At 47.7% G+C, this 17,803-nt stretch overlaps 1 protein-coding gene across 5 annotated transcripts in view; it reads left to right on the plus strand.

Annotated features, from left to right (window-relative positions):
• The first annotated feature begins 1,966 nt into the window (after positions 1-1,966).
• Dapk2 (death associated protein kinase 2) overlaps positions 1,967-17,803 on the plus strand; it is a 116,455-nt gene continuing 100,618 nt past the window's right edge. Inside the window, exons 1-2 of one of the 5 annotated variants that reach the window (XM_076925362.1) lie at positions 1,967-2,093; positions 8,875-8,972. In XM_076925362.1, coding sequence (XP_076781477.1) covers positions 8,881-8,972 — 92 coding nt within the window. In that variant the 5' untranslated portion in view covers positions 1,967-2,093; positions 8,875-8,880. Of the gene's footprint in view, positions 2,094-2,140; positions 2,318-8,874; positions 8,973-17,803 lie in introns of those variants that run through there. The other 4 variants (XM_076925363.1, XM_076925359.1, XM_076925358.1 and 1 more) reach the window with 4 other exon arrangements.

Genomic DNA, 17,803 nt, shown 5'->3' on the forward strand with positions numbered 1-17,803 from the left:
CTTACACGTCTTTTGTCATATTTTTTTGTTGCAGAAAAGTACCACAGGGGGCGATAGAGGACAGCGTGGTTTCTTCTTTTGTGCCATCACCTATGTGCTCAACTTAACATACCTTTCATTAGGTTTGGGATAGCATGCAATCTATGGAGTTCAAAATGGACAAGACATTGGTTTGCTTGTGTTGAAAGTGGACACTAGTCATAGTCACGACATGGTCAGGGAAATGACAGAAAGAGTCGAACCAGGGTGGTGGGGGTCAGAGTGGAGTGGCTTTTAGAGGGCGGACTCCAGGAGTGCAGGAGCATAATACAATTCTTGTTTTGTATCATCAAGGCTAGGATGGTTTATTACATAGCAACAGAACTAAAGATGGGGGAGGGTGTATCTGGGGCTGGTTGGAGGATGAGGAACCAGGGGGTGTCCTTTCCTCTGCCTTCTGACTTCAGAAGCCACCTGGTAGTGGCTATTTTTCTATAGCATGCTATTCTGACGAGAACCCCAGAACCTGCACAAACCTGAAAGGTCACCCGTGAAGATCTGGGGTCTTTTCTGGGACTGTTCAAGACACTGAGGCAATGGTGAGAGTTGGGCGGGGCCCAGTGGCCTTGTCACTGTCCTGGTGTTAAAAAGGCTGAGGGACAGTGCGTTCCTTGGGCACATTTCACATGTTACCCTCTGCCAGTGCCTACTCAGAACTTCACTGGAAGCTACCAGAAGCGTTGTTGCTCCACTCTCTGGTGACCACACATGGATGGTCGGGTCCAGGACTTTGGACTACATCCATGACTCAGAATCTAACATTCCCAGCTCTAGGGAGGATTCCTAAGGGTGACTGTTGTTTTTCTTGTTGCTGAGAAAGTACCCAAGAGGTAGAGGAAACAACTCAATCGAGAAAGGGCTTATTTTGGCTCACACTTAAGAGAGTATAGTCCGTCATGACAGCAGCTGGCTACATTGTGCCTCATGTTAGGAAGGAGGGAGGGAGGGAGGGAGGGAGGGAGGGAGGGAGGGAGGGAGGGAGAGAGCGCGCTGAAAGGTCACATGCAAAGGTCTGGGATCTTCCCAGGAGGCTATTCCAGATACTGCAGCAATGGTCAGAGAAGAGTGGCTCTGACCTGCTACAATTTCTCCTCCTGGATTATTTTTTAGTTCTGTACCCCAGCCCGTGGACCATTACTGTGCACATCTAGGTGAGTCTCCCCAAAGCTCTGGAAAAACAATCTAGAAATTCCTATAGGCATGTCCAGAGTTTTATCTCCTGAATGATTGATTATAAAGCCAGCCAGCCACATTGACAGCTGTCACAATGACTTAGGGCTGGAGGCTCTAGGTGGCAGTCCTTGAAAGACCTCTTGGTCTTGAACTGAGACCACTGAACTTCAGTTTTGTTTCCAGCCACTAACGCTATCACTGATATTTTCTGGCAAAAGGAAGAGAGAATCAACTCCCAAGTCCTTCATTAAGGCAGGCTTAATGGTGATACACGGACTACACCCAAGAATGGGGCCAAGGCTGGCATGGGAAAAGGGCAAACGCGGGCAATCCTCAATCTGGGCCGAGTGTGAATGGGGAACATGAGGGCTTCCTACTCTTGTGTGAGACAAAGGAGGTGAGGTCCCTAGAGAATCTGTGCAGTCAGGGAGCTGGGAGTTGGGGTAGTGGGACTCAGGGTGTGTGTGTGGGGGGGGGGCGGGGGGAACGAAGGGCAGAGAAATAATGTTTTCTGGGTAGTTGTGCTGGGCTGTGAAGTGCGTCGATCATTAGCTTACTCAAGTTGATTCGCTCCAGGTGGCACAGCATGTGAGAGACTGGGCTGGAAAGGACGAGGGGACCTGCTGAGCATCCAAACCCTCACCTCGGGGTAGTCCCGCGGGGGTTCCAGCAGGGGGCGCCCCGAGCTCCGGGCCGAGTGTCCGGGCGCGCCTCCAGCCGGCGCCTGGGACGGGGCTGGCCGCTCCGCCCCCTCGGCTCCTCGGCGGCTCTGCGGGCGGACGCCGGGCGGGCGCAAGGAGCAGAGCTGAGCCGAGCGCCGTGTACCCCGCCGCACCCCGGCGCACGTCCAGCCCTCCGCACATGCAGCGCAGCCTCTAGCCGTGAGTAGCGCTCGGGACTCGACGGCAGCAGGGGCTGGGGTGGCCAGGCACTGCCTGTCTAGTATATGGCCCTTCTGTGGTTTGTGCGCTGTGGCGGCACCCGGAGGCCAGTCCGCACGCTGCTACCTCGGGGGCCTCCTAAGCTTGGCACTCTGGTCCCAGAGATGGGTGGGAAGACAGAAGCCTGGCATCTGGGCAAGAGAATGGAAACAACCATGCATCAGGTTGGGCCCCCTCGAAAGGGAACCAGTCCCCGGTAGGAGAGAGACAAGCCCAGCCTCTGTGGGCTCACACCTCCTCCTCCTCCTCCTCTCCACCTCGGCCCAGGAGGTTGCTTCCTGTGAAATGAACCTCCACTGTGGCCTAACAACCCTGGGCAGGTGGACGGACACTCCCTGGTTCCCTGTCATCTAGACTCTGAAGGCAGCTGGGGGCAACTCTTTTGGTTTTTGACATTAGTTCCCAACTAACTGTCTTGGCATCCTAGGGGAATTTTATTGACTAAAAGCGGCTGGTACCTTGACTGCTTCAGAGTTGAGTTCAAAGCCCTGTTTTTCTCCCCCACCTGCCCGCTGTTAAGTTTTTGGCATCTAAAGTGATGGTATTGATAGCCCAGTAGCTGGCTTCGGAGGTTTGAGTAAGTGTCAGGAATGAGTGGGTATCTTGCTGCCCTGGGACGACAAACTACCTGCTGACGGGAATAAACTAGCCAACCCTGACCACTTCTCTAGAGCCTTCCATTCAGTTAGATGTGGGGGCAAACAATCCGGTTGCCCAAAGAGGCTGAACCTTTTATCAAAAGAGTTTTTCTCCTGTCAACTCAGGGAGGTGGTTGACCTTCTGAGGCCCAGCTTCCTTATCAGGGATCGTCCAAAGGGGTTCTGTGATGCTAGAGTCCCCTCCCTTCTGTTGGCAGCTTCCCCAGAGCCTGAGTCTGAGGATTCTGATGTGTGTGTGTGTGTTTGTGTGTGTGTGTCCACACGCACGTGCACATGTGTGTGTGTGTTCCAAACCACTGCCTACCCCTGCCATAGCCTGGGTTCTCATACTGGAGTTGGGTGAAGTGAGGTGAGAAGCTCAGAGGGTTAACACTGAAAACTGAGCATTGACCAGGAGAGGAAACTTACAGACTGTGGTGGTGTTCCAGACCTGGGCACCTTCTCCTTGGAGTTGTCCCCCCAGAAGCCACTGGCTTTCCAGTCCTGAGCCACCCTTGGAGGAGTTGGATGGGTATTAAGAGAAACCCTGGGAAGTTTGATGGCCTAGCTGTGCCATGGTAGAGAAATCTCTTCCCCTCTCTGGGCCTCAAATTTCTCCTTTTGTCAAACAAGTGACTTAGACCAGGTCCCAGTGGGTTCAGACTTTTGTTTCAAGGTTAAGTTTTTACCCCATAGCCCAGTCCATAGCAAGGATACCATGGGAATGCCCTGGCTCGATTCCTCAGCCTTCTGACTTCTGAGGAAGAGATTAAACTGGAAAGGTATCTGTGAGGTCCCTTTCTGTGGGGTTCCAGGAAGTCTATGTTACCACTTAGAATGCTGCTTGGTATTAAGGCCATGGGTAGGAAGAAGAATTTCCAGGGACCCCTTGGGAGAAATGTGAACATCCAGATGGGTGTCATCTGTGGAAGGTCTGGAGCTGGTAGCATGAGCCTCTGGTCAAAAGGTATAGTCATGTGCCTTACCTCTGATATGTGGTTTTCAGCTTTTCAAAGTTGGTGGTTACAATTCTACCTTAGAGTTGCTGTACTTGACTCTGAGAATTTATCAATCAAAATGGAAATTGATCTTGTGGAGGTATGATGGAAAGGAGGTAAGCTGCCACACTACAGGTGTTTGATTTGATAGTGGGTATCTGAGCTGTGGCCATGGGAAAGAAGGCTGGGGCACTAACTGCAAATCACCATCTACAGAGGACCTGCTTATGTTAGCTACTGCCTGGGGGACAGAGGTGAGAATGTTCCACCCTTTGCCTTCGTGGGGCTCCAAAAGCATTTCAGATATGCCATCTTACTTATAAAACAGATATTTGTTAGGGTATTGGAGAGATGGCCCGGTAGTTAAGAGCACTGGCTGTTCTTCCGGAGGTCCTAGTTCAATGTTCAGCACCCACATGGTGGCTCACAGTCATCTGTAGCTTCAGTTCGGAGCATCTGATGCCCTTTTCTGGCCTCTATGGGCGCTGCAGACGTGTGGTGCATAGATATACATGCAGGCAAAACAGCCATACACATACAGAGAAATAACTACAAAAACAGTTAAAAAAAATAAAGTAGATATTAGTTACTCCATGCCTCTCACCCCAGGATCTCATCTATCCAAGACTGGCCTTGTTCTCATTATGTAGCCAAGGATGACTGAACTTCTGGTTCCCCTGCCTCGGGAGCGCTGAGATTATAGGTATGAGCCACCACACCTGGTTTACGGAGAGCAGAGGATGGAAGCCAAGGCTGCTTTGTGTCTGCTATGCAAGCAAGCAATCTGCAGACTGAGCTGTATCTCCAACACTTATAGTTTTCCATTTCTTTTTCTTCTTGGAGACAGGGTCTTACCTTATAGCCCACACTGGCCTGAAACTCAGGGCACATCTTGAGTGCTGGGATTATAGTTGTGTGCCAACCATACCCAGTGCATTTGACACTGGGGATAGAAGCTAGAGGTTCTATATACCCCGATAACTGGGAGATCTCCTCCAACCTGTGGATAAGTCTTCTCCAAACTGAATCAAACAGATCTTTTTGTGGGACCTGATTTCTTTTTTTCTTTTTTCTTTTTTTTTTTGTGCTTCATGCTCCACCCTATTGTATGGTGACTCCCTTGTTCTATTGATGGGCATTTGGTTGGTTTCAATTTTTAGTTGTTGCTAGTAGTTTAGTTGATGCTACACAGACCATCCTAGGAAACAGCTGCACCTGTTTCTCACAGTACATTCACAGAGATGGCTCCACAGTATTCAGAGCGATTTTTTGAAGTCGTGTAACCCCTGGAAGTGTCTCAGTGCTCTGGTTGCTCTGCACGCTCACCCACAGCGCAGAGACTAGGGCTGTTTTCCATGGATGTTAGATTGAAGCCCCCGAAAAGCTATCTTGTGCTCAGCTAAGGGGAATGTGGTCATGAGTAACAGGACTGATATTTGAACCCAAACCCGTGTGACTGCTTCTCTCTCTTTTTTGAAAATTTATTTTTATTTCCTGTACCTGCATGTATGTCTGTGCACCACATTTGTGCCTGGTGCCTGTGGCAGCCAGAAGAGGGTGCCAGTTCCCCTGAAATCTCAACTTCAGATGTTTGTGAGCCACCATGTGGATGCTGGGAATTGAACCCAGGTTCTCTGCAAGAGCAGTCAATATGGTTAACCATGGAGCCTTCTCTCCGGTCTCTTTACCTTTCTTTTTGAGACAGGCACAGATTATGAACCAGAATGAGAAAATTCTGACCTAATCCTATTAAGAGGATTTTTTCTAGGAATTGAAGAGGGTCATAGAGTTTGACAGAGAGGGTGGCACTGGAGCTACTAGACCCTAAGGGCATGGAGCAGCTGTCCAGTGGGCTTCCCATGGAAAGAGTCCTTCCAGAGGTGAGACATGGCAGGGTGAACCAGGAGGACAGGAATGGTCCGCTGTGGTTGTAACGTATGCTATGTGGAATAGGGTGTTGATCTGTGACTGAGTTCTCTTGCTCTCCACACCACCCCTGGCCATGTTTCTGGGGGAAACTGGGGCTTCTTTGAATCCAGCTCAGCTCCAGCCGACTGGCAAATGGAGCTGGCCTCTCACCAAAAGGAAGCTCGTAGCTCTTCTGGGACCATGCAACTGTGCTTCGTGTGCCTGCCAACAAAGTTTTGAGCGGTTTTTCTGCTTTTATCTATCTGTAGAGATTGGTGCCTTCCCGTAGGAGCCGATGGATGGTTTCTTTGGAATGAGTGTTGGTTTCAGGAGGCTTGCAGGAATATCGAAAGTGAAGACAGGTTCAACTTCTGATCCTGGTTGAGTCAACCTTGCTAAGGGGATGCCAAAGCCTTTTTTGGAGAAGGGAACACGAATGTCTTCATAGCCATGGGAAACAGAGACACAGTGGTCTAGGCTATGGCAGTAAAACCTTCCTCCTTACTTTACAGTATCTTAATCCTCCTCCTTCCCTACCCAAGTGGATCCCCATGCTGGGATATGAAGTAGGTGCTAGGGATTATAGGGGTGTCTCTGTTTATAGACGAGGGTGAGAAAGGGTGCCCGCCTGCTGTGGGTTACTGGGATAATCCACACCAACCTAGTCCTGTGTCTAGGCTTGCTCATGTTAGTATCTGTGCACATTCAGGCCCTCCCTTAGTATACAGTGGACATGAAGAAGGTGGATACATGAAGGGTCATGGGTGCCCACAGGCAGGTGACCCTGAAAGAGATTTGGAAGCCAGGCCAGCACTGTCTAAGCGTCTCAAGGATTTGTGTGCTTTGGTAGAAGGATCGAAGGAGGGAGCATTTTGGTAATGGGGCTCTGGTTTGTGAAAAGGAGACATGTAGACATCCGTTGTCATCTGCAACAGCTCCAGTCTCTTAATGTTGGTGAAACCTGCCCTATGTGATGGGTCCTCTAAACTTAGAGAGGAGAGTCTTTCAGGGTCACAGACTGAGCGTGGTTGCATTTGATTGGCAGGCAGAAGAAAAGTGCCCATGCTAGCCAAAATAGGCTTTTGCTAAGGAGATCTTTGCTAAGTGACACATCCATAGGCAGCCGGTCCCATCTCTGTAATGGGGCCCCGCCTGCAGGGCGCTGTTTTTGAGTGAGCTCCTTTGGGAAGGAAATCGCAGGGGAAGTTACAAGCCTCACGGTGAGGGTTCCTTGTGGTACAAACTGCCCTGTGTCTTTTGCTGAGTTGCCGCATGCAGGCAGAGATAGCCATGTTCCAAGTGATGAGGTCACTGAGCTAGATGTGGGTAGTGCTGGAACCAGCACCTGAGGCTCCTGACTCTTGGTGCTGTTTTAATTTGTCACACCATCCCCACCCATGTTCCCTATGAGGTGATGAGTGAACATTTACCAATCCGTTCAGACTCGCTGTCCAGACTCGCTGTCGGGTGGCACAGCCCCCAAGGGAAGCTGAGGTCATGATAATCCCTTGTCTTTCCACAGCACCTAATCATGCACAAAACAATTTCAGGACTTGAAATTGATTTTTATAGTATTAGCCTCATTTTACAGATGGGAAAAGTAAGTGTCTGGTAACGTAAATGATTTACCCAAGCAAAACTGGGTCTTACATGCTGGGCAAATATTCTTTCTACCTCTGAGCTGCATTGCCATATTTTGGCTTTAAAAATATTATTTTATGTTTAGAGGTGTTTTGCTTGCATGCGTGTCTGCATATTACAGGTGCACAGTGCTAGGTGAGGCCAGAAGAGGCCATCAGACCCCCGATTCTCCTGCCTCTCAGTTATGAAGTCATAGATTCCTGGCTGCAGGCACCTCTTGTCCCAGTAAAGCTGAATTTAGTGAGAACAAGAACCTGACGTTCCCATGGTTCTGTTTCTCCATGAACTTTGGATAGAGCTGAGCAAGCAGGAAGGGGTCTTTTTCTGTTTCCTTCAGAAATAGGAGACTGGTGTGGCGGTACATGTTTGGGGACGCTGAGGCAGGAGAATTACTGAAAATTTGAGGCCAGACAATGAATTGTAGACTAGCAGAGGCTCATAGCAAGACCTCGTGTCAAAAAAAAAAAAAAAAAAAAAAAAAAAATTAAGAGGAATCAAATAATAGATTTGGGGAGATGGCTCAGCAATTAAGAGCTTTCACCCTTTCAGAGGACCCGAGTTGAGTTCCCAGAACACATATGAAGTGGTTCACACTGGCCTGTAGCTCCGGCTTCTGAGCATCTTAGATACCCTGTCCTGGCCTGCTTGGCACCTGCGCTGGGTGTTCATACCCATAAACCAACACATACATATAAATATTAATAAAATTTAAGAGAGGAGTAAAACCTATATGTCTTAGTTAGGGTTACTATTATTGTGATAAAACATCATGACCAAAGAAACTTAGGGAGGAAAGGTTTGTTTAGTCAGTTTACACTTCCACATCGCTGTTCATCATTGAAGGAAGTCAGGACAGGAACTCAAACAGGGCAGGATCCTGGAGACAGCAGCTGATGCAGAGGCCATGGAGGGGTGCTACTTACTGGCTTGCTCATCATGACTTGCTCAGCCTGCTTTCTTGTAGAACCCAGGACCACCTGCCCAGGGATGCCACCCCCTGCAATGGGCTGGACCCTCTGCTATCAATCACTGACTAGAAAAATGCCTTAAAGCCAGATCTTATGGAGGCATTTCCTCAATTGAGGTTCCCTCTTTTCAGATGTCTTGAGCTTGTGTGAAGTTGAAAACTAGCCAGGACACCGTACATCAGTGGTTCTCAGCCTTCCTAATGCCACGACCCTTTAATACTGCTCCTCATGTTGTGGTGACTCCTACCCATAAAGTTATTTTGTTGCTCCTTCATAACTGTAATCTTGCTACTGTTATGAATCATAATATAAATGTCTGATATACAGGACATCTGATATATGACCCCCCCCAAAAAAAGGGTCAGGACCCACAGGTTGAGAATCCCTGGTATACGTCCTCAACACAGGTGAGACGCTCACACAGACCCATTCTTAAGGAATCAAGCTGTGGTCAACTTAAACTGTTTTCTCCTTTGCAGTTGGTTGCTTTTCAAGTGCAGACTCTTAGGCTTGTGTTAGTTGGTGTTAGTTTGCCGCTGTCCTAAGCTTAGGTTTCTTTCCATTTCAGGATTGTATGGTTCAGGCCTCGATGAGGAACCCAAATATGGAGACATTCAAACAGCAGAAGGTAGAGGACTTTTACGACATCGGAGAGGAGCTGGGCAGGTAAGAGATTGCGTGAGAGGTGGTGGGTCGTATGTGGATGGACACACTCTTCTCTTAGCCAGTTGGTATTGTCAAGCTGAGCTTGTCACAGGGCTGTTGGGACGCTTGCACAACGCCCGAGGTTTGCTCATCCTCATGGGTGACTGCAGATCTTGTCTGTCACAACAGCAGAGGTGTGCAGCTGGAGGCTGTGCTTTCTGTATACACTAACTGACCACTGAGGGAAACCTTCGTGCATCTGTCACTTTCCCCCACGAAGCCCACTCTCCAGGCTGGCCGACATCTGACCTGTTGGTTTTGTTCTTGGTATTCTGTTGGGATTCTCCACAGTTTCCCAGGATTTTCTTTTTAAAGCTGGAGTCTGAATGGGGGTGTGTGTGAAGTAATCCTCCCAAAAAGGGATTTGTATTGAGTAACAGCCCCATAGCAGCCTCATCAGGAAGTTTCTGGGATCTGAGTTGTGTTTGCTCATCTCAAAGTCACTATTTTGTAAAAGGATTGACTGGATTTTCTGAAGCTTCCCTCTGGACTTCCATTTCTAAGAATGGTTGATATTTAGATGGCGTTTTAGTGGTTACAAAACGCCAACCCTGAAGTTCTGGTCTCGAAACCACGTGGGAGACGGAAGTTACTTACCTTCATTCTGGTCTTACAGGTGGGAAACAGTAGAGAAGGGTTTAAGAGAGTTTCTCAAAGTTGCTGAAGGCAGCAAGGAACAAAGTCAAGGTTCCCACCGGTGTGATTTGTCCCTGCTTACCTGCCCTGCTTTCTCGTGTGAGCAAGGTTCTTGCATGTTTTCTCAGGGCACTCCATCTCAGCCCTTCACACCCAGCAGAGCAAAACCATGACCTGTTTAGGGCGCCTATTGGACTGGACAGGTAAAGCAGGAAGCTTTTTGCTTTCTTTAGAATTGAATTAGCACTAAGTCTTATATCCCTTGTTTTAAAGGCAAACAGAGTCATGCCAGGGAGCCTTATTCCAAAAGAGAGGCAGCAGGGGCATGGGTTAGAGAAATAACCCGCCTAGCAGGCTGGTTGGGTGGGGAGTGAATATCTGCAGACCTCAGCTTTCTCTTGCTGATCTCAGGCCTAGAAAAGAGGTGTGAGAAGAATGGAGGGTAGAGGCTCTGGGGTGCTCTTCTGGAGCCTGCCTCTGAATGAAAAAAAAAAAAAATGAAATCAGTCTCTTTGCTGCAGACCCTTCTGCCCCTTCCCCCTCCAGCACAGGAAACAGCCCCCCTGGCAGGGAACTGCCTGGGGTGTCTGAGTTGGTATTCTTGCCTTTGCCTGTGTTCTTTGCCACAGGTACAATGATGTGCAAGGACCTATGTATGTGTCCTTCATGGAACTCCAGCCTGGTAGAGGCTTGCTTGACAAGGCCAGAGTGGGACTTGACTGATATCTGAGAAACTGAGAAATTGGCTGGTCAAGGGCCCTGGAGAAGGATCCAGAATTCCTGGGGAATTCTTGTGTCATTTTCTTCTTGCCTTGCCTTTCCACCACTTTGGACATGACCTATTAGAACTGGGAGACAGTCGAGTTTGCAGGCCCTCCCTTGTTGCAGGCATGAAGGCTGCACGTGCCTCACAGCCTGGGGTCCTCCATCCCTGAAGGTTGGTAGAGTCTGGGACCTGTGGAGTAGTCAAACACGTTAGGACTTGGCTAGAAGTCCATGAGCTAGAAGGCCATGAAGAATCCTTCCTTCCAGGATCTTTATTTGACAATTGTAACTGAGGTCAAGCCTGAGAAGGGCCCTGCAGGGGACTATAGAATGGACTAGAATTAGAGCTATTTTGAAGATAGCCACATAGTTTTTTGGTAGAGTAGGAGGTGCTGGGGGACCCTGCCCAGGATTCTGGTCTAAGGACCTACTGTGTGCCAGGCATGGCTGAAAACAGTAGTAAATAAACCATGTGTCCTGTCTTCTTGCAGTCTGTGATTTATAAATGTAGAGAAGCAACAAACAAAAGGATTTGCAGAGGACGAGTCATGGGCAGGTCAGATATGAAGGGAGAGGACAGGGTGCTTTGGGGGAGAAGATCGGGAGATATATTTAAAATGTGCCGGTGAGAAAGGCTGCTCCGAGCTCTGGCTTCCAAGCTGAGTGTGGATACTTAGCTGTACGTACTCGCTCCGGCCTGCTCACAACGCTGGAGGTTGTCTGCTGTTTCTAGAGTCTAGAGAAATGCTAGTCTGGCCTTCCTGACTACCAATGGGAAGAACAGGGGAATACTGATTGGCTCATAAAGAGAATCCCATTGAACCCCTTGTTTCCTGTGAAGCTCAGACTGGTGGCTTGCCCAAGGTCACAAAGTGTATGTATCAAGGTAGGGGCTGGTGATCAGGTTTGGGGTCCCAGCCTCAAAGGAACATGAAGACCCACAAACACAAAACCATTTTCCTTTATTTGAATGCTTCTGGGGAGTGGGAGAGAATGTAAGGTAGGGGCGTTGGTTCCTTTTCCCTTTTCTGTTTGGCTTTGAGAGTAGGTGTTTGGAGCCAAATCTAGCAACATAATAAGACCTCTGTGTCTCAAAACAAACAGCCAGGTGTGTGACGTACACCCTAATCTCCATGCTTGGGAAGTAGCAGAAGGGGGATCCCCTTCTGTGTGGTGGAAACCAACTGTCAGTATCCTGGTAAGACCCTGTCTCAAAAACAAACAAATAACCCCCTCCCCCCCCAACAACAGCAACAAAAACATACCCAGGCATCCTCTAGTCTATTTCTCCATCTTTCCTCTAACTTGTCAAGGGTGTTTCTCACTCTCGTACACACCCCTCCTCCATTGTGTCTATTTGTACACGGAGTTCACATTCCTCCAAGAGCTAAGGAGGCCCAGACAGCAACGAGGGACAGGCGGCTCAGGGAGAGGCATGAGATTAGGAGTATCTCCCATTTGTTTGTGTTGGGCTCTTTGATGTCAGGTAATATCTGGTTTCCTATCTCAGGCATCTGACCACACTGAAACTAAGGCCAGACGTCCACCCAACTTCTGTGACTTGTTTCTGCCCTTGCTGCCCCTCCCTCCACTCTTAAAAATTATACTTTTAGGGGGCTGGAGAGATGGCTCAGAGGTTAAGAGCACTGGCTGCTCTTCCAAAAGACCTGAGTTCAATTCCCAGCACCACAAGGCAGCTCACTACTATATGTAATGTCAGTCCCAGGGAATCTGATATCTTCTTCTGGTTTCCACGGCACTAGGCATGCATCTGGTGCACAGACATACATACTTGCAGAACATCCACACATATAAAAAAATTATACTTTTTAAATTGAGATCCAAATTAGTTGTTATCTCACTATAGCTTACTATGACCCCCCTTCCATCTCATACTCTCCCTAGAGAATTAATTAGCTTTTATTCTAGACTCCCCTCACATCTATTACATTAAACTGTGTTACACTAAGGTGTTTCTCCATTGGACTGGAGATCCTCCACCTGCCACCCGGGCTTCTGGGTACTTCAGCGTTTAACCATCAGTCTCCATGTCCACTGTGGTGTTCAGCCCTGTCCTTTTACACTTGGTAAATTCTCAGCATCTATAATTAAATGCAGAGCTATCTGGAAGCTGCTTGGAGTTAAACATGAAGGAGACGGCCTCTGTCACACCCTGCTCTCATAAGGCCTGGAATTCAGATAGAGTGGAAAACAGAACACAAAGACACCTCCTTCCACAGAGCACTCACCGCTAACTCTTCATTAAAAAAAGATTTACATATTTATTTGTGTGTGTGTGTGTGTGTGTGATCATGGTTATGTGTATATACATGCAAATGCCATGGAGACCAGAAGTAGCGGATCTTTTGGAGCTGGAGTTACAAGAGTTTGTGAGCTAATCAGTGCTGGGTACTGAACTCAGGTCTTCTGCCATAGCAGTACACGATTTTAACCTGAAGCCATCTCGCCAGTCCTACTGTATTTAATTCCTTTAATTATTTAATTACATTTTTTTCTGGGTGCGTATGTGTATTGTATGTAACTCTCACATCACCATGTGATGCAGAGACTATTCCAGTTCTGCAGATGAAGAAGCTCAGCCCCTGAAACCTTGAGGAACAGACCTGTGAAGTCAAGAGACACAACAAACCTTAGAGGAAGTCAGGCTGAAAACCAGGGACTTTCTCTAGGCAGAACTCTGTTCCCAGTCCTGATCTGGGACTTTTGTGCTAGTATTTCCTGCCCTCTGGTAATGTGAAGTGACTGGCTCATGTCAAGGCTCAGTACAAGGGGACCCAGTGTTCCCATTTGACAGTTGGGGCAAACAAGAGAAGTGAAGATATATATTTATGGTCACGCAGTCTGACGAGGACAACCAGGACTCAATTCTAGGCCTGTCACTTTGGGAAGGTCATGTTCTTTTTAGATTCATTTATTTCACCTTTTTTGTATGAGTGTACACATGAGTTCATGGGTTCAGTGTACACGTGCTTGGTGTTGGCCTCAAGGAAGCCTTCTAGGCTGTATCCGTGCCCTAGACCACAAGCCAGCAGCTTCTGGTGTGTGTCTATGTATGCGTATAGAGGTATGGGTTCCCATCTGTGCTTTAGGCTACATCTCAGGTACCTATTGTTTATTAGACATTGTCACAGCACAGGAGAGTTAGGGTCAGTTCTTGTCCCATAGAGCTGAAGGCTCAACTTGGGTCCAGGAATACACTGAAAAGCAAGTGAAATGAACATATGAACTAGATCATGTGCTAATGGAAGGATCCCGAAAACATGTACCAGGACTTCAGACGAGGAAGCTACAGCTTTGGGAGGGGCACCCTCTCATAATTTAGTTCTAGAGTAAGAGATATTTACAGCGAAGATTGTGTCAGGACTCCGGACTGGGGGGCCTGGGCTTGGGTGAAAGAGCAGAGAAGGGTGAAAAACCCCAGCTGCTTACAGAGCCCTGGATGACAGAAGTCCTGGATAAGGGAGGGGGGTTGCCTGTTCATCACCCATTGTAAGGAAAACAAAGCACAAAGCCACTCAAACAAAGTGGCTGCATGGAGCCTGCTTCAGTCAGTGAGAAGCTCAGCGTACATGCAAATTGTTCCCCCTGATGGGCGGTCCGTGGAGCCATCATCTCCCCAGGATTTGTGGATGTCCTTTATTTGCTATTTGTTTCTTGTCAGTGTGTGTGTGTGTGTGTGTGTGTGTGTGTGTGTGTGTGTGTGTCCAGAAGAGGGCATCAGATCTCCTGGAATTGGAATTAGAGGCAGTTGTGTGGTAGCTGCCTGTTGTAGGTGCTGGGAACCAAGCTCTGGTCCTCTGCAAGAACAGTTAAGTGCTCTTAATCACCGAGTCACCTCTCTAGCATTAATTTATTTATTTACCTATCGGTGCCTGTGAGCATGGGAATGGAGGGTGTGCCACGCCCTACATACATACATATGTGTCTGTGTGTGGAAGTCGGAGGACAACTTGTGGAAGTAGGCTCTCTCCTTCCACCAGGTGGGTCTCAGGGAGTCATCAGGCTTGGGGGTAAGTGATGAGAGCCTTTACTGCTTGAACCATCTTACTGGCCCTAGATATCCCAGTGTTTAGCGTCGTTTTAGCCCACTTCTTCCTTCTCTGTCTGCCTTCTTTCTTTTTAAGACTATAGACATTTCTGTGCATCTTTGTTTCTGAGCCATTTGAAAGTGGTTGCAGGCATAATGTTTCTTCATCCCATGATACTTCATTATGTATTTCCTAAGGACACGGACCTTTTCTTTTATCACCAGGACATTTGATAGTATAAGCAGTCACTTTTATTCTAATTATATCAACATTTGTGTGTGTTGTTGTTGTTGTTGTTGTTGTTGTTTTGTAGTGATGTTGATAGACTATCTTACTATGTAGCCCAGACTTGCTGTGAATTTGCTGTCTAACTCAGGCTGATGTGCAACTGACACTCCTTTTGCCTCTGTTTTTTGGTGCTGGGGTTACAGGTACCTGTCACCATGCCTGACTCTCCTAGTCTTTAGTATTTTTCTTCCTCTCTTTTTTCCCCCTCACTTGACACAGGATCTTATATATCCCAGGCTAGCCTTGAACTTGCTATTATAGCTGAGGATGACCTTGACTTTCTGACCCTTCTGTGCCCATTGCTTTCTAAGTAATGGGTTAGTGCATGCCTGGCTTGTGTGGTGTTGGGGATGGAACCCCCAGCTTTGTGCATGGTAGGCAAACACCCTGCGAACTGAGCCACCTGCCACCCCCATTCGTGTTCCTTGTAGGTTTTCCTCTGACTTTAAAGACCTAGTACAGGCTTGTATGTAGTGTTTTGTTGCCACAGCTCTGGAGCCATCTTTAATCTTGAACGGTGCCCTGTGTGATAATGGTGTGTGTGTGTGTGTGTGTGTGTATATTTACACTGGCCTTTTAAAACGTAAGTATAGATTGGTTAACTTCATCCTGTTCTCTTCCTTAAACATCAATTATCATTTCTGTTTTTTTTTTCTAAAGTGCTAATAAGAGTGTTTCTGTGAATTCATTTGTTCAGAGTCCTCTCTCGGCATTATTTCTGTTGGGTGTGTTCCCAGAGGGGGCATACCAAGGCGAGAGTTACGACTGATTTGCTTAAAGGTTGAATGGAGAAATACTAAACAGTTTGTATCCAGCAAGTGTGCATTCCCTGTGGCTTTGGCAACACTCACTCCTTGGTATTTGTGTGTGTGTGTGTGTGTGTGTGTGTGTGTGTGTGTGTGTGTGTGAAGGTATGTTAAGATTTTTCCATTGGGAATTTCAAGTAGTAAAAATTTTGTTTACTTTCCCCTTAACCTTAGCCTTTATTGTCTTTGTTTCTTTACTTTTCCCTCTATAGTATTTCGGTCTCATTTCATTACATTTGATGGATAATGTGAAGTTCTAGCTATAGCAAGGAAGGTAGGGGACATACAGTTTGTTCTGTTTCACATATGATGAAAGCAAGGCACTCCACTGACCCAGGCCAGTGGGGACAAAGGGCAGATCTGGGCACAGAAGGGTGGCACTCCCTCTTCCAGTTATAGAAAGAATGCATGGTCCTGGGGCATCCAGGACGCTACACTAGGGTTCTGCTTGGAAGCATGCAGCATGCCACTGGAAGAGTGGGTGCTTGAGATAGAGATGCTTTTGAAAGGAAACAGGAGTGGGTTCTTATTCTCCCTGTTGCTAGGGAAACCAGAGTTGGGGCTCTGAGGCCCCCCATCAACTCATCTGGAGTAAAGCACCCAGGACTCTTAGGCAGTGCAGGTGGGAGGTGCTGCTAGGCTCTGCCATCCAGGGCCTCCCACAAAGGGACAGCCACAGCCACAGCCTCTTCACATTGCCCAGTCCCAACATCCCAACATCGACTTTTGAACCTTAGGACTTTTATTCCACATTGTCTAATCCAGGGGACAGAAAACTACAGTCCTGCATGAAAAATATGAGTTGACCTGTGTGTGACAAGCCCTGGAGCTTATTAGGTGGACTGGATAGCTTTGTGTGTCAGCGTGACACAAGCTAGAGTCATCAGAGAGGAAGGAGCCTTGGTTGAAGGAGTGCCTCCAGGAGATCCAGCTGTAAGGCATTTTCTCATCCTCTGCTGTAAAAACAAGTTCAAGGCTAGCCTGGGATCATTGGGGGAAGGCCCAGCCTATTGTAGATGATGTCATCCCTAGGCAGGTGGTTCTGAATTCTCTAAGAAAGCAGGCTGAGCAAGCCATGTGAAGCAAGCCAGTAAGCAGCACCCCTCCATGGCCACTGCATCAGCTCCTGCCTCCAGGATTCTGCCCTGCTTGAGTTTCTGTCCTGCCTTCCTCTGGTGATGTGTGGTGGTGTGAAAGTGTCAGCTGAATTAACTACTTTCCTCCCCGACTTGCTTCATGCTTTTGGTGTTAAATCACAGCAACAGTAACCCTGACTAAGATGTTAGGATAGGTTGTTTTGTTTTTGTTTTTTAAATTAAAAAAGTGTGTGTGTGTGTGTGTGTGTGTGTGTGTGACAAAGCCTTTTATTGTCTCTTATGAGCTGAGGGTAAAAGGTATGGGCCACTATGCCCAGCTAGGATAGGTTTTACAAGTGAACTTTTTCAGTGTATTTGATGGTGGGGAACTCAAACCTAGACCCCTAAGCAAGCAAATGGTGTCTGTTTTCCCATATCTATCTGAGGACTGATATTATTTTTTTAAAAGAAATTCTCAGTTACTTAGTGTATGTTGAACTGCAACACTTCAAAATTTGCAGAAATTTTGCTTTTTCCCATGTTATATAATCATGTGAATAATGCTTATATAACATGGGGATATAATCATGTGAATTTTGCTTTTTGGTTCCCAGTCCCTCAAATATTTACCATTTGGCCCTTTGCTGAGAAAAATATGCCTCCTGTTCCTCTTCAGGAGAGCTGACTGTTTACACAGTAGAACTCCTTAAAGTGGACACCCGAGGAGGAGGAAAAGGAACCAGGGTATAAATAAGTCTCAGTGAAAGGGGAAGAGGCATGAGAAGAGGCCCCCAGGCCCCTGCTCCCTTGTCCCCCTCACTAATCACACAGGTCCTCAGACACTCAGTGCTTATAAAAGCCTTCTTCTTTTCAGAACCATGGGGCACCCAGGTGAATCCTGCCATTTTCAGAGAGGGGCTGAGGCAAGAAGAAGGGAGGGACCAGAGACTGTCCTCTCTGGACCCTGCTCTGCACTAGGTACAGGCCTAATGGTCTGCCTTAATCCTTACAGCCAATTGGAGTGCTATGAATTCTTTCTTTGTTATAGTTGAGGAAGCAGAGGCTTAGGGAACTTAAGTAACCAGCCACCATGAGTCAGAGCTGGGATTTGCTGATGACACCTGACTCTCTGGTCCAGTGTTCCCTTTAAGGTACCAGGTTGCCTAGGGTTT

The sequence above is a fragment of the Arvicanthis niloticus genome, chromosome 26 (assembly GCF_011762505.2).
Source record: "Arvicanthis niloticus isolate mArvNil1 chromosome 26, mArvNil1.pat.X, whole genome shotgun sequence".
In the NCBI taxonomy this organism is placed as follows: domain Eukaryota; kingdom Metazoa; phylum Chordata; class Mammalia; order Rodentia; family Muridae; genus Arvicanthis; species Arvicanthis niloticus.